The sequence below is a fragment of the Loxodonta africana genome, chromosome 1, assembly GCF_030014295.1.
Source record: "Loxodonta africana isolate mLoxAfr1 chromosome 1, mLoxAfr1.hap2, whole genome shotgun sequence".
NCBI lineage: Eukaryota > Metazoa > Chordata > Mammalia > Proboscidea > Elephantidae > Loxodonta > Loxodonta africana.
The window spans coordinates 99,224,159-99,250,356 of record NC_087342.1 but is presented as its reverse complement, the minus strand read 5'-3'; the positions used below and the strand labels follow the sequence as shown (position 1 = coordinate 99,250,356).

At 40.5% G+C, this 26,198-nt stretch overlaps 1 protein-coding gene across 1 annotated transcript in view; it reads right to left on the bottom strand.

The window, feature by feature from the left end:
- TBC1D22B (TBC1 domain family member 22B) overlaps positions 1 to 17,366 on the bottom strand; it is a 74,964-nt gene extending 57,598 nt beyond the window's left edge. Inside the window, exons 1-2 of the mRNA XM_010587970.3 lie at positions 17,168 to 17,366; positions 3,797 to 3,853 (exon numbers count right to left, since the gene is read on the bottom strand). Of these exons, the coding sequence (XP_010586272.1) occupies positions 3,797 to 3,853; positions 17,168 to 17,223 (113 nt within the window). The 5' untranslated portion in view covers positions 17,224 to 17,366. The remainder of the gene's footprint in view (positions 1 to 3,796; positions 3,854 to 17,167) is intronic.
- Positions 17,367 to 26,198: the final 8,832 nt, after the last annotated feature.

The following is a 26,198-nucleotide window of genomic DNA, read 5'->3' as shown; positions in this document are numbered from 1 at the left end:
TCCATCTTTTTGCTATTGTAAACAGTGCTGCAATAAACATGGATGTGCATATATCTGTTCGTGTAAAGGCTCTTATTTCTCTAAGATATATTCCAAGGAGTGGGATTGCTGGATCGTATGGTAGTTCTGTTTCTAACTTTTGAAGGAAGCACCAAATCGATTTCCAAAGTGGCTGTACCATTTGACATTCCTAGGCTCTAATTTTTATGGGAGCAGATCTCCAGGTCTTTTCTCTCACAGAGCCACTGGTGGGTTCGAACCACCAATATTTCAGTTAGCAGCCAGGCGCTTAACCATTGTGCCACCAGGGCTCCTAGTAATTCAATAATACTACACTATTTTAGTGATATGGGGCTGTTCTACTTAACAGAAATATGACACAATTTTATTCAGAAAAACAATGTTTGATTCTGATAAGGGACATTAAGCATGTGGGAAAATTTAATAACATTCAAATAAACCTAGTCATCTCAGTAATAGTGTGGCTTCATGTGAACTAGTTTTGTAACTCAGAACTAAGACTTATCCTACTTCGGTATCAATGCAGAAAACAATAAATTTAGAACCTTGTCATAACATCAAGTGGCAATGGGGCCACTCTGCAGGAAGAATTGTTTTATCTGAGCAATAAAAATTATTGCAGGTAATAATATCACTAATGGTAATAATTTGGCAAATTGAAGTCAATATACACAGACGGGCAATGACTTACTGTGCTCATGCAGTTCAGATGATTCAAGACCCAATGTAAAGGTTTCCACTCTGATGGGGATTAACCACACAGAAATTAATGACAGTCTGTAGTGGGACAATAATCATGTAGAAGGGAAAGTAATAAAAATGTCCCAACAAAGGTACTAAAATAAGGGTGATAAATGTTTTATAGCAACAATCTGGAATTGTAAAATGGTCCAGAGCAGGCCTAGATGTTGTCCCACGTTGTAGAGTATTAATGCCAAACCACCATGTGCATGAAAAAGGGAAGCAATGAATTCAATGACAATTATATTCCTCCCAGATTGACAAGTTAAGTGATTATATTTACTTAAGTATGATGACAACTCTGCTCAATGATCAGTGAAAAACATTCATGCTTTCACATCATTAATAGGTGGGAAAAGAAGAGTACAAAAGTTTGGCAGTTTGGGATACAGTGATATCCTCAAGACCTGTCCTAAAGACGGACTATGGGAAAACTCAATCGATGACAGATATAGAAACGGTTTGGTGACACTGACCCAAATATCAAATGCGACAGCATACCCCACTACCTTAAGTAGGAGTGGATGGACAGATTTAATCGTTAGCCACATGTTTATCAAAGGCTATTGATTATAAAATGTGCTGGAATAGATCTATTACCAATCAATAAATCCTGGCTGTGATGGGAATGCTTTGGGCTACAAGTAACAGAATACTCAACTATGATGCTTAAATAGTAAAGACCATGATGCCATGGGCTGGTATCTCTGCAATTCTCTAGGCCTTTTCTCAGGGTTATGAGTTAACCACTACAGATTTTAGCATCTCATTTTCACACCACCACATTCAAAAGCAGAAAACAGGTGAGTGGAGTAAAAACAGGTTTTCTTTGCAAAATGATCTCTCTCTGATCACAAAAGAAAAGTTTTACAAGAACTCCCCCTCCCTGCCTTTTTTTTTTTACATCTCATTGGCCAAAACCAAAACAAAACCAAAAACATGTTTACCATGGAATTATTATAAAAGGCTTAAGCCAACCCTGATACCTGCCCTACGTGCACTGCCATCTGCTCAATATCTAAATAAAATCATGGTTCCTGAGCAAGGAAGAAGCAAGAGGAGTGAAGACTGTTGGGTGGATAATCAACAGTGCCTGCCACAGTGGCCAATGATCTATTCTTGATAAAACCAAGGAAATGGTAGAACTCATTCTATTGAATGGAAATATCACAGAAGGCATGCTGCCCTTAAGAAGAAGAGCTAACACAAGGTGTAAACTAAGAAACATTAAAGAAAAGCCCATTGTCCAAGCTAATGAGATAGTTTCATTCCTTCATTCCATAAATGTCTACTCAGTGCTACTGTGAGCCAGACACTGTTCTAGGTGCTCAGGGTATAGCAGTACACAAAACAAATTCCCTGCCCTCAAGGCACTTACACTCTAGTGGTTTCTGAAATATAAATTGTGCATCTAACAGAAGAAAACAGCAATCATGCTTCCACAGTGATTCAGAAGATAGTACCTTCTATATACTGGCTAAATTACAAGAATGAGTTGGTAGAATTATAGTAAATTCACTACACATTATTTTAAAAAACATTAAAGTACTGGTAATGCATATTTAATTAGCATTTTTTTCTAGGTACTCAGAATACTTTAATGCACATTATCTTTACTTCCCTATTGAGTATGAAGGAAGATTACACGGCCCCAAGAGGACGAGAACCTAGGTCTCCTGTACCTCCCAAATCATCCCATTTTCACTATAAACTACAGCTTTTCTAAGAACAAGTCTCTAAGACTAAGCATGCACAAAGATAGAGGCCATAGTTCTTAGACAATCTGAGAAAGAGACCCACCTCCTGACTCATATAAATTCATTGCGGCTGAGTGATGGCCATTGAGAGAATGGTGTGTGCTAAAGTGATAACTGGGGGTATGGATACATGCCCACATACCTTAGATTTAACTAGGGTCTCTGTTGTGTTTGAAAATAATTTACTAGAGTTACTAGAGAAATAGCCTCCGGGGACCTTTTACTCTACTGTATGCCTGGGTTTCCTTGAGTGTGTCAAAGAGAAAGAGGACATAAAGAATGCCAGCCCATAGTATGTTCTATTTGCCCTAGTTCTCCTAAATGAGAAAAAGGTGGCAGACCTAGCTATATTCAGAAGCAATAAGCCCCAGAAACTAGATTCCTTGCTCAAAGAGGGTCATCAATCATTCAGTTTCAAGGAAATATATATATATATTTTTGGATCATCAGTAAATATTTATTGAATAATAAAAATAAAAAAACATGATTTGTCTTATAGTACATGATGAGACAATGGGGCAAAATATTCAGAATCAGTTTGAACCAATGGGACAAAATATTGGTTGTCTTTGAAGAATGGCTTTCCAGGAGTCAATTGCTTTTCCTGTTTCAGGTAAAAGCTTATGAATTTTCAATTATAAATCATACTCTAAAAACCATGCTATAAGTAAGGCTAATTTAAATACCCACTGCCATCAAGTCAATTTCAACACATAGTGACCCCACAAGACAGAGCAGAACTTCCCCATAGGGCCTCCAAGGCTGTAATCTTTATGGAGGCAGACTGCCACATCTTTCTTCCGCAGAATGGCTGGTGGGTTTGAACTGCCAGTCCCTCAACCAGTAGCTAAGTGCTCAGCCACTGCACGACCAGGGCTCCTTTGATAATTTAAATAAATCTATGTAATAATGAGTGCTAATAAAGGCTATGATTTTCAGGGCAATATTTAATCAATATAGACCTTTTGACCAGAACACAGTCTCCCACACCAAACCCTACATATATGAGCTTCCAATGCAGGAAAATACAAAATCTCTGATGTAAGTTAATTTCCCATTTAGTAATAGATCATTTGGAGGTTAAAAAAAATTTGCTTAATTAGAGCAAAGAGAAGCTAGGAAAGGTCAAAGTGGAAAGGCCAAAGGCCAAAGTAGAAAGATCATTTTGACAAATCAGGTCAGGGTGCTGGTGGCGGGGGCAGGGGGTGGGGGGAGGGCAGGAGGTGGTAGTGGGATGTAAGAAGTACATGCATGGGAAAAAAAATGTCTTGACCTACTTTTTGGTGAGCCGAGGGTCCAGAGGAGGGTGCTGTGCTCCATACACAGGCTGGATGCTAAAATCAAGAAAAAAGGAAGAAGCAAGCTGTTAGGAAACTAAATATTGGATGAGTATCATACAAAATTGGAAAGGACGTTGAGAAATAGGTTACTCCCAAGAAGGACTATCCTCCAGCTCATCCCCAAAAGATAACAACCTACTCTTTACAAACAAACAAGTCTTTGAGAATGTTTACCTTCCCTGAGGAAGTTTCAGTGCCTTACTTATCTGATTGCCAGGAAGTCCTATCTGTAAAGAAGGCAGTCTGGAAAGATAACAGGCTTTAGAGTTAGAGAGAGCGGAGTTCAAAGCCAGTTCTGGCATCCAATACCACTGTAACCCTGCACCAAGTTATTCTACTACTTTAAACCTGGTTTCTCATCTGTAAAATGGGAATATTACCTACCTCAAAGGATCACTGGGCTAAAAGACAAGGAAGCAACATTACATAGCAAGGAAAGAGTGGCCCGACAACTCTCACACATTGCTATTGGAGTATAAACTAATATAACCACTTTCAAAGATAGGTTTGGCCATATCCAGGAAAAATGAAATATGTGTACCCTAAGAGCCAGTATTTTCACTCCCCAGTATATATCTTAAGAGAAATATATACATATGTGTATCAGGAGACATGTATAAAAGTATTCATAGTATCATGGATCCTGTTAGACCCAAACTAGAAAGAATCCGTCAACAGTGAATAGAGAAATGAGCTGCAATATGATCAGTTAAAAGATAAAAGAATACTAAACAGCAATGTAAATAAATGAGCTAGGACTACAAGTAACAACATGGATGAATCTTACAAACTCATGTTGAGCAAAAGTATAAAAGAGTAAATGCTGCATGATTCTATTTATATATACTTCAAAACTGGTAAAAATGATTGGTGTTGTTTAGGGATGCATACACAGTAGTAATGTTATAAAGAAAGCAAGAAGTGAATAACATAAAAGGATGTGGTTTTCTCTGGGGAGAAGGAGGGAGGCGTGATAGAAAACAAACACAAGGGACTTCTAGGGTGCTGGTAAAGTTCTAATTCTTGACTTTAGTGGTGGTTACGCAGGTGTTCACTTTGCAATTTATTCATCAGTGATCATACTAAACATTTGTTTTATGCACTATTCTGTGTGTAATATTTCACAATTAAAAAAAAAAGCAACCCAAAAATAACTGACATCAAGTTAAGCTGTTTAAGTATAAAGTCAACAGAAAAACATTTTCCAACATGTAAGAACTCAGGGAATATGGTTTCCTTGACTCCTTCCCGAAGAAACTACTAGAGGACAAATTTCAACTAATCATGAGATCCTAGGAGAAACCATGGCAAAGGAGTAGTGGGAGCATTTAACTGATTTAATCTTAGGACCAAGTCTTTGAGGTTTTATGGTTGCAGAAGATAATGTAAAAATATATATATAATCGGCAAACGTTGAAATGGGAAGGAGGAAAAAGTGTATAAATAAGTATGCTGGTTTCCTTATCTTTTATTGACAGGATTCAAAAGATATTTAAAGCTGATAGCTCAAGTAATAGAGGCATAAGTATGTTTAAATGTATAAAGTAAAACTAAGAAAAATAATATAATCAGCTAAAAGCAGGCGGGAAGGGGAAGCAGCAGAAAATATAACTACTAATTTTATCATTGCTCATGGTAGGGAGTCAATAAATATTTTCTAATGAAATATGGTATACAGTTGTACTTATAAATTCAATCATTAGAATAAAAAGATAAACCTCCCAAATTATCGAATATACTCATGCATGCCCCCCAAAAGCAAACACTGTCCATACATGAAAAGATTTTTTTTCAAAGAGAATATTATACATAGAACTAATACCAAACATATCAGTCATCCCAATAAATATGTGTTAAGCTTATCTATTAAAAGAAAAAGGATTATTATCAACAGGAGACAGGTTAAGCAAATTACAGGACATTTGTTAAAAAGAATGAGCCTGTTCTATACCCACTGCCATGAAATGAACTCTGAGACAGTAACTGAAAGAAGGCACTGAATCATATATATTAAATGCCAACATTTTTGTAAAAATCTTTAAAATACACATACATATTTACATATGATCAGGTCTATATATTCATAGAGTATTTCTGAAAGAGTACACAAGACACAAGTGCCAGTGGTTTGCCTCCAGGAAGAGAAACTGGATGACTGGAGGACAGGGTGCAGAAAAACCTAGTTTTCATTGCTAACCTTTTCAGATCTTTTTGATTTAGTACCAGGTACATACATCACCCTTTTAGAAAATAAACAGTCTTAAAAGGACTGGAAGGTTTAAATGGAATAATGTGTAAAAAAGCCCTTTAGCACAATTCCTGGCAGGTAGTGAGGTAGGTATGCAAACATTAGAATGCTACCTGGCACACATTAAGTGCCCAAGAAATGTTGGTTTTCTTCCTCCCTTACATTTTTGTAATTTAGATCTACCTTACGTGGAGTTCGATGAGCATCCTGGATAGATATCTTCTCTCATCTTTCATGATATCAGGGAAGTTTTCTGCCAACAAATCTTCAACAATTCTCTCTGTATTTTCTGTTATCCCTCCCTGTTCTCGTACTCCAATCACTTGTAGGTTATTTCTCTTGACAAAGTCCCACATGATTCTTAGGGTTTCTTCACTTTTTTAAAATCTTTGATTTTTCTTCAAATATATTGGTGCCAAGTGTTTTATCTTCAACCTCACTAATTCTGCCTTCCACTTCCTCAATTCTACTCCTCTGACTTTCTATTGAGTTGTCTAATTCTGTAAGTTTATTGTTAATCTTCTGAATTTCTGATTGGTGTTTCTCTGTGGATTCTTGCAGCTTATTAAATTTTTCATTATGCTCTTGAATAATCTTTTTGATTTCTTCAACTGCTTTAGCTGTGTGTTCTTGGCTTGTTCTGTGTATTGCCTCATCTTCCTGATCTCGTTCCTGAAGTCTTGAAGAGTTCTGTATGTTAATCTTTTGTATTCTGCATCTGGTAATTCCAGGAAGGCACCTTAATCCAGAAGATTCCTTGATTCTTTGTTTTTGAGAGCTTTTCAAAGGAATCATGGCCTGCTTCTTTATGTGAGTTGACATTGACTATTGTCTCTGAGCCATCTATAAGTTATTGTATTAGTTCATTTTATGTTTGCTTACTATGTCCTAGTTTCTTGCTGTGTTTTGATATGCCCAAATAGTCTGCTTGAGTGAGCTAGCTTGATTATTTTTGCCTTTGAAGCTCTAATGTCCTGTCATCAGATGGCTAGAGGTGTTACCAGGTATCTAAGCCTAGGAGTCCATTCACTTTTCTTGTATGGATTCAGCTAGTTGGTCATCCAGGTATCCAGGTAGCTGGTCATCAAGTGTGTGGTACAGGCTCTGTCCTACAGACTTAGGGGGCAGGGGTGACTGCTGTAGGTATAAGTGTCTGGTTGCAGCAGGGGGGTCACTCTATGAACAAGTCAGGGGGCTGACAACCGTCCCAAGTGTCTGTGAGGAAAGTGTGTCCCTGTTCTATTGAGTGCACAGGTAGGTGGGTTCTGCAGATGGACCATGGGTACCCAATGCTTTTGGTTGTAAGGACTGGGAAGTACCACTTATCCTTGGACCCCTGTCGTGGGTGGCTAGAAGACATGGGTGGAGCCACCAGACCTTAGGCCCCTGATGTGGGTAGGTAAGGACCCTGTTTAATAGGCAAAGTGGCGTCAAACATCAAACACCCACCTCTCCACTGCACAGCTGAAGCAGTTGCAGTCTGCCAACACGGGCCTATTCTCCTGAAATGGGCCCACACAGGTCCATGCAGGGGTGAAAGGTATTCAAATCCACAGGCCATTTATGCCTGAACAAGAGCCACTTCTGTCCTGAGCTCCCCAGCTTAGTGGAGCTGGCAGATTATCTTTTCCCCTAATTGTGAATTTATCCCTTCTCCAAGGCCAGGAAAATGGCTCAGAGCATGCAGCAGGTCCTATTTCAGGCCCAGGGAAATCGACAGCCACTGAAGCCAGCTTGGAGACCGGGAGCGCGGTAAAATAAACGCAAGTACTTAGTTTTTGCTGACAGCTCTGTTCTTCTCTGGTTCTGGAGGTGTGAGTAGACTGTGCGGCTCACTGTCTCTCCCCTCAGGGGAGAACCATGTCCGGAATGCTACTGCCAGCCCTGCTGCAGTCTTTCCAGGGAATGGTGCCTGAGGGTTCCTGGCGATTCAGGTCCAGCAACTCCTCTCCGCTTCTGAAACATCTCTCCCTCCCCCTGCTGCTCAGTCCATTTTCTAACTTTGCCTTTGATGTTCAGGGCTCATAGCTTGTCATAATCATTTTGCTTGTTTTTTCGGGTCTTTGCTGTAAGAGGGATCACCAGAAGCATCTGACTACTCCACCATCTTGGCCCTGCCGCTCACATTTTTGTAATTTAATCCTTACCCAACATTTAAAAACAAGTTTACCAAGTACCTTGTTTGACATAATAGATGTGATCCTAAAGTTGCTTTTAAATAAAAATGTAGCCAATTCAAACATTTTCACATGGATTTCTACTAAGATTTCAGAGGGAATGTTTTTGTGTTCGATCTTTAGTTGTGGATATGGCTCCTTTTTAGCTATAAGAATTCCTACTCCCTAAACCATTACATACACTCCTATAGAAATACAAACTCTGGAAAGCAAACAATGCTACTTTAATGTGTTTCAAGGGTTTCCTAGGCAGAGAGAAAGGAAAGAAAAAAGACGGGTCAAAGGGTAAATGGAAAAGTTTGGTTTAGAGACAGAGAGGACTTAGACAAAACAAAAATTAAAACAAAATGGCCAATGACTTGTATTTCAGTGTTCGCAAATATTCTAAAATGAGCACATTTGAACTTTCCACATCCACAAGTCCTCTTTGTAGTAAAATATAAAGGTCAGGGGATAAACTTTGTGGGGAGATCTCAATGGGCCAGTTAGGTTAGTTGGCTAAGTAGAAAAATGAGAGGACTCATAGATCCTTTCCTTAAATGAGTTTTACCACCTGCCAATAATCCATGCAGGTAAAAAGCTAAGCTAATTGTGCAGGCTTAATCACCATCCAAGAAACAGATCTTAAAATCACAGTAGACTATCTTCTAAATTTATCAGCCCAATGTGCTGGCACAGCCAGAAAAGCCAAGACAAATGATGGACCTCATCAGCAAAGGTATCAAAACCCAAATTGAATTTGTTAACATATTCTTGAAATAAGCCACCATATATTTGTACCTGGAACAATTTGTATAATAATGAATCAGCTCATTGCATTCAGAAAAGGTAGGTGACAACTTAGAAAAGAGAAATCAAGATGATCACAGAGACTAGATGAAGACAGACGGAAAGAGCCCAGTGATTACGGTGCTCAATTTCCTGGCATTCACCAATTAACCTTACCATCCCCACTTCTTCCAGACTCAAACTCAGCTCTGGGGTAAGCTGGTCTCCACTCTGCCCTCCAAATATACCTTTATTACTAAAGCCGGCTCTTCTCCCTATTTGGAATGCTTTTCTACACGTCTTTTCAAAATTGTATCCGTCCTGCAACATTCCCTTCAACTTGTACAACCCATATGAGACTTTCCTGACCCTACCCCCAGCATTCACTAACCCCACCTTCTTTGATCCCTAAAATACATAATCAGGCTTTAAATCACTTTTGTTTAATGAACTATTTTAGATATATAGTTGAGATCATAGTATAAGGCACACCCAGGTAGATGCCCACCACCCAGTTTAAGAAATACAACACTATGGCATTAAAACACCCAGCACGCCCTTATTAGCAAACCACTCTATAAATATCTGGCATTTTTCACCCTTACTTTTGTTTTTATTTTCTATGTATGTATTACTAAACAACGAGCAATATTATCTCACATGCTTTTAAAATTTTATATAAATTGTATCCTTCCTACCCAAGAGATAAACCACTATCCTGAAATTGATATGAATCCTTCCCATCTGTTGTTTTACTATATATTCAAGTACCCATAAACACATACAGTATTTTTTTGTTTTTAAACTTTGTGTAAAAAGACAGCACACTGTACACATCATTCTACATCTTGCTTCCTTCATTCAACAATGTGTTTTTGCCTAGCTTCACTTTTAAGTTTTTTAGATTACAAAATTAACATAAGCTTAGTGGAAATACTGGAAAGACAACAATACACAGCTTCCTCGCCCAGGGGAAACCATAGTGCCAACTAGATTTTCCTCTTCTAGGAAGCAGTGGTCGGGCCAGGTCTTCTCCTGTAGTCCCTTCACTGCCTGGCAGAGTACAACACACATAAACAGGCACTTAGTACTGAATACAGACTGGGACTCTACAAAACCTAACGTCTGCTTAAGCTGCCCCTTCTCTACTTAGACCTAAAACCTAGAGGCAAACACACTGCAGTTCAGATATGGAGAGAAAAGAAATGCTGTGGGATGTGCTGCAACTGGTACCAGAGGGAGCCAAAATCTGTGTCAACCCCCTAGCCATTCTCTTTAATAAAACCAATACCACCGAGTGTATTGGCATGGCTGTTTTATGTAGTTGGAACAGTGCAAAAACCTTGGTAGGAAAAATCAACAGGTGTTTGTTTAGCGCTGATAAAGGAGCTGAAGCAAACATGGGAACAGAGCTATCCAATTTAAGGCCAAATATGTTGGCAACTGATTCAGGTTCACACGCTTGCTCGATGGAAGTCTTCCAGAACTGGGGATCTATGCTGTTTTAGTGATAATTTAGTATCTTCTAGTCACTTTTTCTTTTTAGTCACTTACTTTATCAGGATAACATTTTCAAGCCAAGAATAGGTCGTAATGATCTGACCAGGCAGGCCAGGACCATGACACAGAGTCCACCTATCAGATTCATTAATACTATGAAAAACGATCAAATGACAGAAAGTTTTAGTTAAAAATCTATGAGCTCTTAAGTAATTCAAGTGATTAGACATTTTTATCAACTCCGTTTAATGCTAATAAGCTCTCCTTGACTATTATAAAAAACATTTTTGCTTAAAAAGAGGGAGCAGCCCCTCCCATCAGGATTGGAAATGAGAACGAGCGGGGTGAGCCAGGCTCTGGCTCACATTTGTCTCTCCTGTTCTAAGTCTCGTCTGTCTGTCCACAACAAGTGTCCATACCCTTACAGTGGATGAGATGATATGACAGAGGATATCTTAACCTTAGCAAAGATTGAAAGAAGGGGAGACAGTAGTACAAAGAGCATTGGACCAGAAGTCAAGACATCTGTAGTGTGATTTGGGGCAAGTCATTTCCTCTCTCTGGGTCTCAGCTTCTTCATCTGTAATGGTCTTAAGACTCGAGTTGTAACATTCTACAAGTCTATGACACTCATGTTCAGCAGGGCCAGCAATCTGCTACTTTCCAAAGCTAATATTTAAGGCACAAAACAGGAAAGCCCACCTTCAGCCAAAAACAAAACAAAAAAACCACTCCTGTGTATCAACCATGCCTGGTATAACTGACAGAACAAAAGGGAAATATCCGCTGACATGAATTGGATAAAAAAAATAGAGCTGGTAAATTAAATTCAACACTGAACTTCAGAAGTGGTAAGAGCCTTAGAGATCACTTATCTAAACCTCTCATTTCATGGATAAAGAAATTGAGCTTCAGGTATTTAAGTACTCTGTCCAAAAGCTTGGCTTTTTCTCTCAGGATGATATCACAAGCTACCTGACCACCTAAGCCAGAAACCTGAGAGTGACACCTCATCGGCACCTCCTCCCTTACTCCCTAAATCCAAAGATTTACCAAGTCCTGTTGCTCTTAAACTTGACAACTATTCTCATTTCCACTGCCACTGCCCTAGACCAAGACATCATGGTCTCTTCCATAATTGACTGTAGTAGCCTCCTAACTTGCCTCCTAGGCTCACTCTGATCCTCAGTGGGGCTGAAGCGTAGGGGCTGTAGTGTTTGGAAATGTGTAAGTGTGTGGGTGCAGGGTGTTTGACCCAATAACTGGTAGGCATTCCTGGCATTGAGTAGGTAGGACCCAAGGATGTTAAACAACCCAGAGTGCAACCCAGAGTTAACCTGCCCCAAATACTATGTGTCCCCATCTCTACCTTCATTGAGAAACACTGCTCCAAACAGGGCAGCCAGGATGATATATATATACATTTTTTTTCTTATTTCCTTTTTAAAAAATTGTGCTTTAGGTGGATGTTTACAGAGCAAATTAGTTTCTCATTAAATAATTAATACATAAATTGCTTTGTGACATTTGCTGCCAACCTGCAATGCGTCCACACTCTCCCTGTCTCAACCTTGGGGTCCCCATTTCCATTTGTCCAGTTTTCCTGTCCCTTCCTGCCTTCTCAACTTTGCTTTTGGGCTGGTGTGCCCATTTGAGGATGATATTTTATAAACGCAAATCTCATTGTAATGCATTCCACCACTATCAACCTTTTAATGGCATCCCACTGCTCTTAGGATAAAGATCAAAGTCCTTAACTTGGCCTATTTTTCCAACCATGAAGTGCCTCTGAGAGTTTGGATTTTAACTGCAAATGCAAGGCATGTGGAGGGGCAAGAAGAGCTGCAGGAAGATCAACAGGGAGAATACAGCAGTAGTCAAGGCGAGAGAGGACCTAGTTTGATCCAGGGTTGTAGGGGTGGAAGCAGTGAAAACTGCTCAGATTTGGGATATATCTTGATAAGTCAACAGGACTTCAGGTGAATTGGATATGGCAGTGAGAGAACAAGAACTTGGTGAATGGTGGTACTAGCTGAAGTGAAAAGAGCAGTTTGCAGGGGTGTATAGATGCACAAATCAAGGGTTCTGTTCAGACATACTAAGTTGAGATACCGATTAGACAACCAAGTGGACATGCATTAATTGCTCAAGACCTGTATGGCAAAAGTCCAGCACCAGGACCCAGGTTTCTTTCAGTCTAATTCAGAGCTCTTTTTCCAGTGGTTCCCAAAATGTAGGCCCAGACTAGCAGCATCAGCATCACTTGGGAAATCATTAGAAACTTGACTTCTCAGGCCCCACTCCAGACCTACTGAATCTGAAGCTCTGGTAGGGGGCTCACCAATTTACGTTTTAACAAAACTCATGGAGCCCTGGTGGCGCAGTGGTTAAAAGCTCAGCTGCTAACCAAAAGGTCAGCAGTTTGAATCCACCAGCCACTCCTTAGAAAGCCCATGGGGCAGTTCTACTCGGTGCTATAAAGTCACTATGAGTTGGAATCGACTCAACATCACAGGTTTGATTTGGTTTGGGTTTTAGGTGACTCATACATGCTAAAGTTTGAGAATTACTGCTCAAAATCATGCTCCTCATCACTAATGAATACCTGATAGCCACAGCTACTCAGCATTAGGCTTCTTTGTGCCTCATAAACCCTCTGCCTAATTAGAATGGATGGTGTTTTTTTTTTCACCCAGCGCTTACTAAGGGCTTTAGACACACCACTGATTTAAGTTTTTTTCATTTCTGGTTTCAGAAACAAACTAGAGCAAGGCAGGAAATAAGATAAAATTTGGAACTACTATAACCATAACTGTCAATATAATATTAACTAAGATTATCGAGTGCCTCCTAAGTACTTTCTATGCATTACCTCATTTAATCCTCATAACACTCTCATGAAGCAGATACTCTGACTGTCCCCATGTCACAGATGAGAAGACCAAAGCACAGACAGTTTAAGTAACTTGCCTAAGGTCACACAGCTAGAAAATGCCAGAGGTGGGATTTGAATCCAGGCAGTCAGATTTCAAAGCCTTTATTCATTTTTTTTTTAATAATTTTAAGGTAGAAAAATATATTTAACAAAAAATCAGCCATTTTAACCATCTTTAAGTGTACATTTCAGTGACGTTAATTATATTCACCATGTTGTACAACCATCACCAGTATTTCCAAAAGTTTTCATCACCCCAAACAGAAGCTCAGTGCCCCTTCAGTAATAACTTCCCATTCCCCCCGCCCCTTTTTCCCAGCCCCTGGTAACCACTAATAAACTTTTGTCTATTTCTGGATATTTTGTACAAGTGGAATCATACCATATGTGTCCTTTTGTATCAGACTTATTTCACTTAGCATAAGGTTTCCAAGGTTTCTCTGTGCCACAGCATGTATCACAACTTCACTTCTGTTTATGCTTGAATAATACCTCATTGTATAGATCTGCCACATTTTGTTTATCCATTCATCTGTTGATGGACACTTGAGTTATTCCCACCTTTTGCCTATTGTGAACAGTGCTGTAATGAACACTGGTGTACAAGTATCTGTTTGAGCCAGAGCCTGTATTCTTAACCACAATGGTACATACTGTCTCCCATCTTCCTAGATATCAATATGAAGACTATTTGATGTATTAAGTACCTGGACTTTTGTGAATAACAGGGAAAATTTAAAAGGATGTCTAATTCCATGCATATGACCCAGCGATATCACTCCTAGGTATAAACTCAAAAGAATAGAAAACATATGTCCACCCAAAAACCTGTACACAAATGTTCATAGCAGCATTATTCACAATAGCATGTCAATTGTATTTCCATACAATGGACTATTATTCAGCCATAAAAAGGAATGATTTACTGGCAGATACTACAACATGGACGAGTCTTGAAAACATTATGTTAATAAAAGAAACCGGTCACAAAAGGCCACATATTATATAGATCCCATTTCTATGAAATGTACAGAATAGGCAAATTTATAGAAACAGAAAGTAGATTAGTGGTTACCATGGGCTGGAGGGAGGAGAGAATGGGGACAGACTGCTAACGAGTTTGGGGTTTCTTTTTGGGGTGATGAAAATGTTCGAAGTTAGTGGCGACGGCTGCACAACTCTGAATACACTAAAAAAAGCCCCCCAAAAACCAAAAAAAACCCCATTGGATTATACATTTTAAAAGGGTGAATTCTATGAAATGTGAATTTTATCTCAATAAAGCTTTTTTTTTTTTTTTTTAAGGGTCTTAATTCATTTTGAACTTAGGTTATTTTTATGAAATAAAATTCCTATTTGTTGTCATTAAGGTCTCTGGGTCATGATGCAGGAAACTGAAAGTAAGCTGTCATCACTTTGATTTTGTAACTTTCAATTTGCAAATAAGAATAAACCGTTTCACTTCTAGGTTGCACGGACTACTACCCGGTCATTTGTGCTGTTTCCCACCTAGGAGAAAGTTGGTCTTCACTAAGGCCAAAACAGTACAAGTGCAAAAATTCTATTCTTGAGAAAATGCCCTAACATTTTTACTTAAGACAAAGCACCTTTCCTAAAAAAGCCTTAATTTTCTCCCATAACCAGGGGCTCTTGAGGCTTCCCTGCTAAAATCACAGTGCTGAACAATGTTTCTCTTCAACATTCGAGGTAGCAAAAACTATCGTGAATTGTGGCAACGTTTTAATGCCTTAAGAATAAACAATGAAGACAAACTAGTATTTACCTAGTGTGAGAAATATTATTTTAAATGTTTACTTGCTCTAGTAAAAGTAATATTAATAATTACTATTACTGAACAACTATAATGTGCTAAATAAACATTGATCTAGGTTCTTTACAAATAGACTATTTCATTGAGTCCTCATGATAATCCTGAAGAAGCTATTTTCATCTGAATCTCATAGATAACAGATATCTCAGTAAACTGAGGCCTAGAGAGATTAAATAGGTTATTTGTCCTTGGTCCCAAAGGTAAGAGAGCCCAAACAATAGCCCAGGTCTTTTTGCAGTTAAATGTTCTTTCCTCTATGCCTCCATATTCCTCTCCGAAACAAAAAGGGAAGCCAGAAACTTGAAAAAACTGAAAGAAGACTCTTCTTCCTATCTCACAAAAGTAGTGCTTTCAAAAAGTTGACTGTTCCTAGAGTCCAGTAAAGAAAACATGGAAAACAAAAGATCATCAAAAGTAACCAGTAGTCAGTAGGCACAAAAGAACCATGCCATGTCCCACATCTCATATATTCCTTCCTGATTTAACAGTTTTCCCATGGATTCTAATTATTATTTTAGGATGTCAAAATGTAATGATCTCACTATGGAAAACCCCCAAACAACTGGCAGTTGGCACAGCTGGAGAGCTCACGACTAGACCGGGAAGGAAGAGGGAATCAGTTGGCAGGAAGTGGTGCTAATCTAAAAACATCAAAGGTCTTTAGCATTAACACTGTAATTCCACAGCACTTTAATCTGAACCTATCTTTGCATTCCCTTGTATTATTTTAATACTGTATTACTAAAAAGCTGGCTCCCGCATTATTCTCCATAGGTCTATTAAGATCCTATATAAAATAGGTCCGCTATATATAAAAAAAAAAAAAAAATTTTATATATAGGTACCACTGACCTTCATTTCTCTCTTGCTAAAAGTCACAATTTCAAAGGATTATCCCAGAGGGAAACGGCTAAATCAACTAGGAAAGGTGGCACGTGGGCACAACCAAACATGAATTTCATCACCAGGCAGACGGTGGCTGGCAGAAATCCTAAATGCACAACTAAAACACATTCCTCCTTATACTTTCAGAACTGTGCCCAAAACAAATTGAGACTGTAAACCAACAGCAGGATGATAGATGGGTAATTGCTAAAAGCCTCAACATACACCAAAAAGGAAAAGAAAAAAAAAAAAAAGTAGCTTAGAAGGTCTGCTCTTCAACTAAGCAACTGAAATTGACAGGATTTGGTACATTTGTACAAGCAAGCATTACAGCACAGGAGAGGATCAGATCTCTAGGGCTGGCCAAATCCTTGGGAAATTCTAAAGAAATAGTCCCGATTTTGGGGTCACCTTGTAATAATTCCTAATGGGAAAGGGCCAACTCAAGATAAAGTAAGATCTGGTTGGAGAATTTTGCCCCCGAAGGCGGCCCCAACAGAATCTTTGGAGAACCCAAGTGAAAGATTCGTATGTGTCAAACTGAGGGTTATCCCAGGAAAGGGGCCGTCCTCGTGCAAGCAACCACCTGTGTGGAGACCCCCGAGAGGGAGTTTTGTTTAAAGTGAGAAGCAACCCTCCGAGCCCAGAACGGACTCTGGCTACTCACCCAACTCCACTGCCCCTTAGGTCCGGTCTCTGGCCACCTCCTGACTGAGGACAGCCTCTCCAGAGACCTCCGACCCCAGATTCTGCTCTGCTCCCACACACAGCTGTCCCCCAAAGCTTGCCGCCCGTTCCTCTTCCTGACAGCTGCCCTGCAGCCACAGGCGGTCCCCGCTCCCCCACCGGGATTCTCCAAACCACCCATCCGGAATCTGCGACGCCCCAGGCCCGCGGGATTTAGACCGTAGGATCTGGAGGAGTTTGGTCCAGTCCTCTCTCCCTGTCAGCGTCCTGGGCTCACCTCCCCGGCAGCTTGGCGTTCCTTTTCCAAAACTGCTTGCTGTTCTCGGAGGCCATTGCTCTGGCCCGGGGAAGGCGTTGTAGGCGGGCCGTGGGGGAGCCGGCGAGACGCCCCCAGGACCCCGCAACCGGAGGGCCAACCCAGGCCGCTTCCCCGCCGCGGGTCACCCGCTCCCAGCTCTTGGGGGCGCCATCTTGGAAGTGGGCAACCCCTTACCCAGCGCCGCTGCCATTGGTGGGCTATGCAAGCTGTAAACGGGAGAACCAATCGAAAGCCAAAATCCTGCAAGCTGCTGAAGCCGAACGTCAACGTCAGGGACCGGGCACACAGGTGGACCGGGAAGGCGGAGCTTGGACGAGCACGGAGGCGGAGCTGAAAGTTCCTACCCCTCAGGAGAAGCAGGTAAAGAAAGGGACCTATTGGAAGGAAGAAAGGGTTCCCTTTTCTTTGGGGGATGAAGCCTCTTGGGATCCTGAATCTAATATTTCTTGGAAAGAGAGAGCTTGATAATGTATACATAAATCTGTAACCTGAAAGTAAGGCCCTATGTATTGGTTGCTGCCCGTCTTTAAACACCTGTCAAATTCCCTTCCCCCTTCCTTGTTGGGTTTGGGCTCTGCTTTTTTTTTTTTGATCTGTGAAGGAGGATGATACAGATTCTATAGCCTAGAGCTGCTAACTGTCCAACTTGTGAGTAACGGCTGGTTCTGCACGGAGTATCCCCGGCCTCTGTTAATTGAATACTTGTGCTGTGGGTGAAATTCAAATGACCTAATAATCCCTGTTTCAATCAATAACTTACTATAAGAACCCAGATGCTGACAAACAGTGTATGGGACAGACTAGAACTGACCCATAGGGTTTCTAAGGCTGTAAATCTTTAAGGAAGGACTGCCACATCCTTCTCGTTCAGAGTGGCAGGTGGGTTCCAACCGCTGACCTTTAGGTTAGCAGCCAAGGCCTTAACCACGGCGCCACCAGGGCTCTTCAGTTCAAACTACCAGGTCTTATTTCTTGCTAAAACATAGTAGCTCTCCACGGTGTGAATCACAAAGATTAAGGATGTACCTCTCCCCCTCCCCCACTTAATTTCTCTTATTACCGGTTGAAAACCGTTGTCCATTCCGACTCACAGAGACCCTATAGGACGGAGTGGAACTTCCCCATAAGGTTTCCAAGGAGCGGGTGGTGGATTCAAACTACTCACCGTGTGGTTAGCAGCCAAGCTCTTAACCACTCTGCCACCAGGGTTTCGATTTCACTTACTAATCTAGTGTAAATCTTTCACCCTTAAATTCATTGTCAATCTAATTTTGGCTCAGAATGAGATTTAAAATTAGCTTTTTAAATCCTTTAAATGCCTTTTTGATATTTTGCTCTTTTTAAGTTTCTGTGGTTGTATACCATGGTGATTTACAGAGGGTGGGAGTGAGAAGTAGTTTTTGCCCCAACAAAGATGTTCTTTGCCTCTTTGAAAGTAGAGACTTTTGAGGCGAACCGGTTGTCCCTTCCCCACCCATATTTTACTGCTACTACATGTCCTGTCAAAAAAAACATGTCCTAGCACATGTTGGAACTTACTTAAAGACCTTCCCCCTCCCCAAAGAAGTACATTACCCCCATTTTCAAGCTTCTTTTGTCTCTTAATTCCAGAATTAAGGGATTCTTGTATGAAAGGAGCTATTTTTACCCTCTCCAAATCTTTGGTCCTTTTACAGACTTTCATCTTATCTTCTCTCAGATAGTCACCTTTATGGGCTTTTAATTCATCACACAAAAGGCCCTCTTTTTTTTTTTTTTTAATCATTTTAGCTGCCTTTCTAGGGCTCTTTTCTTTCTTTGGATGCGGCGAGCAGCACTGCACACTGAGCCCAGAGATGTGTGTCCTGAGCTTTTGTTGATGCTGATGTTTTCCTTTACTCTGGACATCCAGAACTTTTGCTGGTCTTTCAGACTTTAGAAGAGCTGATGTCTTGAAGGAATGATCTACAGAGACTTCTAGATTGCTTTCCTTGGTGGTAACTGACAGTTCAGATTTCATTCTCTTAAAGATATCATCTGCATTGTCTTTCCCTACGTGAGCCCCCTTACACTTGTCCACAGGGTAAGACACCTGCCTCTTTCCAGCCTACTCACATGGCTTTAGAAATGTTCCAGAAGAAGCTCCCTATTGACCTGACATTTCGCTATGTGGAAAGCAGAGTATAATTTGTACACCTAGACATGTCTCAAAGTATTCCTTTTTCTTAATCGTTTATGAAATGTTACATAACACTGATTCTCAGGGGATGCTGTTAACATTGTTGAACCCAGAGAAGGCCTTATTATTTCTATTCATTGTCTTCTACATCTAAGACAGTTTCAAATACAAGACAAGAAAAATCCACCCCAGCATCCTGGTGCATAAATTTTTAAATAGTCTTTGGTAGGAAGGTCAAGAATCCCTGGACCCTTTCTCACCACCACCGCCACGACCACTCAAACCTAAACCAACCACATCTTTGCTTGAACCTTTATAGCAGCTTCCTATTAGGCCTGCCTGCTTCTACTGTAGTTTATCCTCCACATAGCACCCAAAGAAAACCTCTTAAAATACAGGTCAGATCATGTCACTCCTCTGCTCAAAACCTAGTAATGGCTCCCATCACCGTTGGTATTAAATCCAAATTCCTTAAAGGCACTACATGATGTGGTGCCACCCACCTCCAATCTCATCTCATTCAACTCTCCTCCCTGCTTAATCTGTTCTAATCACACTGGCATTTTTGCTGTCCCTTGAACACTGCCTACTTCAAGGCCTTTGCATTAGCTGTTTCCTCTGCTTGGAATTCTCTTTTCCCAGATATCTGAATGGCTTGGTCCCTCGTTCCATTCCTGTGTATTCCCAAATGTCTTCACCTTGGAGAAGACTTCCCTGATCACCCATCTTAAATAGTAGGCTCCACCTACTCAGTTTTTTTTTTTTTTAAATAGTGCTTTTTTTTTACTATCTGCCATATCATGTACTTGTTTTTTGTCTGTCTCCACCCACGAAAAGCAAACTCCACCCTCCCCAGGCAGGGACTTGGTTTTGTTCTCCACTATATTCTCATCACATAGATTAGTATTTAGCACATCCAAACCAAACTCATTGCTGTTGAGTAGATTCTGAATTATGGCAACGCCGTGTGCTACAGAGTAGAACTGCTCCACAGGGTTTTCTTGGCTGCAGTCTTTAGGCAAGCAGATTGCCAGGTCTTTCTCCCACAGAGCCACCGGGTGGATTCAGACTGCCAACCTTTTGGTTAGCAGCCGAGCTCTTGACCATTTATGCTACCAGATCTCCTTGTTTGGCACATAGTGGGTGCTTAATAAATATCTATTGAGCTAGAAAACAGAGAGTGTAAACAATTCATGTCTTCTATGTTGTTCATATACATTTCTGGTTGGGAGTGATTATGAAAACCATGTTTCCTAACTCCTAGTAGGATGTGTCCATTTACCAAAGATTCTATAAGCTTGCCCATACCCTTTTTTGAAGAACAGTCTTACACACTTAGGAAAAAGTGTCATTTTCAAACCCTTTTGCAGCTTCTGAGAAATGTCTCTGTACCTAGAGTGATGAGGGAGAGAGGCCACACACCTAACCAGGAGATTAATCAAATCGACCCTGCCCATCAAAGGGGAGATAACTGTGGCAGCCAGATCACCCTCACATCAAGTTTTGCCTAACTAGAGGTAAAAATCACTAGTTTGAAGTTCCCATGGGGTCCTTAGAGCCCTTTTGATGGAGGCCCATAGTGGCAGGCACAGACTGGTCCACTAGACCAGTGTTTCTCATCTGTTAACGTACATATGCATCACCTAGGGAGCTTGTTAAAAGCCTAGATTCTGATTCAGTAAATTGGGGTGGAGCCTATAATCCTGCATTTCTAACAAGCTCCCAGGTGACACCAATGCTGTACATCTGTTAATAGCACTGTATGGCTCCGTGATGAATTTATCCCAGAGGTTTGATTATTTTGAAGCTATACGTAAAGGACTCTCAATGTTGTCTGCCTGCAGGTTTTCACCTTTCCCCTCCTTAACTTCATCTTCATTTATAAAGGGAGTAAAACAACTTTTGTTGTTGTTAGCTGCCGTAAAATTGGCCCCCAACTCATGGCAACCCCACGCACAATAGGACAAAATGCTGCCTAGTCCTGTGCCGTTCCTATGGTCAGTTGTAGATCAGACCACTGTGATCCGCTGGCTTATTTTCAGAAGTAGATCACCAGGCCTTTCTTACTAGTCTGCCTGAGCCTGGAAGCTCCACTGAAACCTGTTCAGCATCATAGCAACACATAAGCCTCCGCTGACAAAGGGTGCATTGGCCTGGAATTGAATTTGGTCTCCAGCGTGGAAGGCAAGAATTCTATGGGACGAAGTAGAGTTAAGAGAAGGAGATATGCAGCGGCTGAATGTGGACTAAAAAGAGGTGGGGCTATCCCACGCCGCAGGGAAAGTTTTATGGAAAAGATAAGCCCTGAGTGGGGACACACAGGAAAAAAAGAGAAAGGCCTGAAGAATAGTATGGAGGTCGTTTTAGAGCAGAGGCTCCATGGGAAGATAAAAATAGAGAAAAAAGCTTTTGGACTTACAAAGAGGTCACAGGCAGACTTTAACTTCAAGCAGTGAAGTGGAAGAAAGTAGACACTGATGAGAAGAAGGGGTAAGAATTCAAACAAGAAGCAGCCCTCACAACGCACTGCAAAACGTTAGGCTGCCAGAGGGATGGTGGGGCCAAGCTGGGATTTAAGAACAAGAGAGCTTTTTCAGTACCTAAGCAACCACAGTCGTTGTTGTTAGTTGCCATTGAGTGGATTCTGACTCATGGTGACCCCATGTGTTACAGAGTAGAACTGCTCCATAGGGTTTTCTTGGCCGTAATCTTTACAGAAGCAGATCACCAGGCCTTTTCTTCCTTGGCATTGCTGGGTGGGTTTGAACTGCCAACCTTTAAGTTAGCAGTCAAGCACAAATGGTGTGTGCCGCCTAGGGTGCTAAACAAGTACTGCTGTTGTTGTCAGTTGCTGTCAAGTCGATTTTGACTCGTGGTGATCCCGTGTCTGCAGAGTAGAACTGCTCCATAGGGTTTCAAGGCTGTGATCTTTTGGAAGAGGATTAGGAGGCCTGCCTTCTGAGGTGCCTCGGGGTGAGTTCAAACCGCCAGCCTTTTGGCCAGTAGTCAAGCACCTAACCATTTGCACTACCCAGGGACTAAGCAACTATTAGGAAGAGCCAAACGAGAGATTGGTTATATCAGAGAATGCAAAGGAATGAGCAGAAGACTGAAGAAGCAAGAGTTATTGGAGTGAAGAGAGGAAGAGAGAGTGATTAGAGTTTGGGGGTGAGGGGAAAGGTTAGATATTTCATTCCTAGGAATTTATTCTAAGAAAATAAGTAAAAAGGAGGGGAAAAATCTCTGTGCACAAAGATGTTCTTTGTTTGCCTTGTAACCAATGGGGGAAGATGAAAACAATATAAAGGTTTAAACATGAGAAGGTGGTTACACAAATTATGGTGTGTGGTTTATAAACTTGATGAACCATATTATAATGTAATATACATTTAAATTTATAAATGTAACTTAAAAAAACATGAATTTATATGCTACGTAGCTCAGGGAAAAAGTTTATGGAAGTGTATAGGGTCTTAAAAGCTTGTGGGCAAAGATACTCCACTGGTGTCGCCCTATCGGGAGCAAGGGAGAATGAAGAAAACCAAAGACACAAGGGAAAGATTAGTCTAAAGGACTAATGGACCACAACTACCACAGCCTCCACCAGACTGAGTCCAGCACAATTAAATGGTGCCCAGCTACCACTGACTGCTCTGACGGGGATCACAATAGAGGGTCCTGGACAGAGCTGGAGAAAAGTGTAGAACAAAATGCTACGTCACAAGAAAAGATCAGACTTACTGGCCTGACAGAGATTGGAGAAACCCTCCGAGTATGGCCCCCAGGCACCCTGTATGAAGTTACTCCTGAGGTTTGTTTACTCTTCAGCCAAAGATTAGACAGGCCCATAAAACAAGTCTAAAGGGGCATACCAGCCCAGGGGCAAGGACTAGAAGGCAGGAGGGGACAGGAAAGCTGGTAATAGGGAACTCAAGGTCAAGAAGGGAGAGTGTTGACATGTTATGGGGTTGGTAACCAATGTCACAAAACAATATGTGTATTAATTATTTAATGAGAAACTAGTTGGTTCTGTAAACCTTCATCTAAAAAGAGTTTATGGAATGATGTAGAGTGGGTGAAAAGTAGAATGCAAAATGTCTTTCCCTGATTTCAATAAAAATATATGGGTTTCGTCAAAGACTGGAAGAAAACATGGAAAAATTAAGCAATTTTTGTTAGATGGTAGAATTATAGATCTTTAATTTTAAGAATGTTTCTTTATGCTGCCATATTTTTATTATTATGAAACATATTAGTCATACAATAAACCAAGATTTGGCAAATTTTTTCTATAAAGGACCAGATAGTAAATATTAGGCTTTTTAGGCCATACAATCTCTGTTGCCACTACTTAACTTAGCAGGGGTAGTGTAAAAGCAACACTGGCTAATATATAAGTGAGTGAGCATGACTCTATTCAACCACTATTTTTATTTATGGACACTGAAATTTGAATTTTATATAATTTTCACATCATGAAGTATTATTCCTTCAATTTTTTCAACCATTAAAGAAATATAAAAACTATTCTTATCTCACAGGCTTTATAAAAACAGCATGCCGGATTTGACCCACGGTGGTATTTTGCCAACCCCTTTTTATGATGAACAATAAAGGACAAATAACATATACACATATTCTATACTCATAACCCAGACTAAGAAACAAAAAACCTTAAGATCTGATTAAAGTCTCCTTTTTGCTCCTTCCTGATCCCATTCCCCTCCCTTCCTCCAGTGGAAACCACTATCCTGCGTTCCATGTTTAGCATTTCCATGCATGTTATAGGCTTTCACTACATATGTGGCTGTCTATAAACAACATGTTTTTCATGTTTTGAAACTTTATAAATACTATCACTCTGTACATACGCTTCAGCAACTGGCTTTGTTTGCTCAACATTATGTTAATACGTGGAGCTCTAGTTTAATCATTTTAACTGCGATATAGTGTTCGATTGTGTGAACATTCCTCAGTAGTTGTTCCCAATGATTTGTTATTTTGAACAGTGCTGTAGTCAACATGCAGCCCTGGTGGCGCAGTGGTTAATAGCTCAGCTGCTAACCAAAAGGTCAGCAGTTCAAATCTACCAGCCATTTCTTGGAAATCCTAGGGGGCAGTTCTACTCTGTCCTATAGGGTTGCTATGAGTCAGAATCGACTTGACGGGAACAGGTTTAGTTTGGTTTTTTTTTGGTGGTCAACATTATTTTTACTCACTGCCATTATTTTTACTTCACTTTCTAGTGAAGGCTTTTTCAATTTTCACCTTGTCAAATATTAGTGAGTGGATATAAATTTAAAGATTGGTGCCTTTAATGAATAAAATAGATAGGAATAATAAAGATCAAAGTCTGTTTCATGGAGTTTGGATAGGTATTGTTTTTGCAAAATCTTTGTTTCAGTTTTATACATACATACACATGCATACATGTATCTATGTGTGTTTATATGTGTATATACATGTGTGTTTGGTTCTGTTGTACATACAGTTGCTATGAGTCAGAATTGACTCAATGGCACCTAACAACAGCAACAATGTTGTTGCTGTTGTTAGGTGCCGTCAAGTCAGTTCCGACTCATAGCGACCCTATGCACAACAGAACGAAACACTGCCTGGTCCTGAGCCATCCTTACAACCGTTGTTATGCTTGAGCTCATTGTTGCAGCTACTGTGTCAATCCACCTTGTTTAGGGTCTTCCTCTTTTCCACTGACCCTGTACTCTGCAGCAACAATATGTGTATATATGTATATATAATGTACTTGGTTGTAACGTGACCCTGTATCCCACAGCAACGATATGTGTATGTAAATTATGCATATATATATAACGTACTTGGTTGTAATGTAAAATGTATTTCTTTATAAGAGGTTGTGGTCAGAAAACTTGAAAACCACTGATTTAATGTATATACCTAGGAAAAGCATTCCTGGATCACAGGATATGCACAAATTTAACGTTACTCAATGTTGCAAAATGCTCTGCAAAATGGATTTTCCAATTTATACCCCTCCTGACTGCAATGAATGAAAGTTTCCATCGTTCTACATCCTCACCTATAATAGAATTTTCTCATAGGTATAAAACATATCATACACACAAAGTAATGTATAAAACTAATGTGTACAGGTTGAAGAATAATAACAGCATTTGAACTCATGTACCCACTCCCCAGGCTATGGATTATAACATTACTCATACCTTAGAAGGCTCTTAAGGGTTCTTTCCTGTGGGCCTCCTCCTTTCTCCTCCCTTCGGGGGTAACCACTGTCCAGAATTTTGTATTAGCCGTCCTCTTGCTTTTCTGTGTACTTTTCTCCCTATGTTGGTATCCTTAAAGAATATAGCATCTATATTAGTGATAAAAGTGGTTAAAAAATAATAGAGGTGTATTCCAGGTCTTAAGAAAACATACTGGGGTGTGGTCTTCTCTGCTTAGGAAGCTAGGAAAGGCCTTGAAGGATAAGTAGGAGTTTACCAGATACACAAGGAGGGCAAAGCATCCTAGGCAAAAGGATGACACATATATGGAACTGCGGAGGTCTACGAGAGAAGTTGCATTTGGGAAGCTATGTAGGAGAGGCTGCCAGTGCCTTGACCTTTCAATGTGTTCAGTGCATCTGTTTGCCTGAAGGCTCTTCCTCCAGCTCCCCAGAACTGCAGAAAGCCATGCTACCCACACCCATAGCATATTGGACATGCCTCGGAGTTAACACCTCCCGGGAGCAGTCCTCAACCAATGACTCTCAGGAGGTGGTGTATAAATACTCCAGCTCCCTCACTCTTCATGTGGAATAATCCTGAGGTGTGGGTTTCCTGGAGTTTCTTT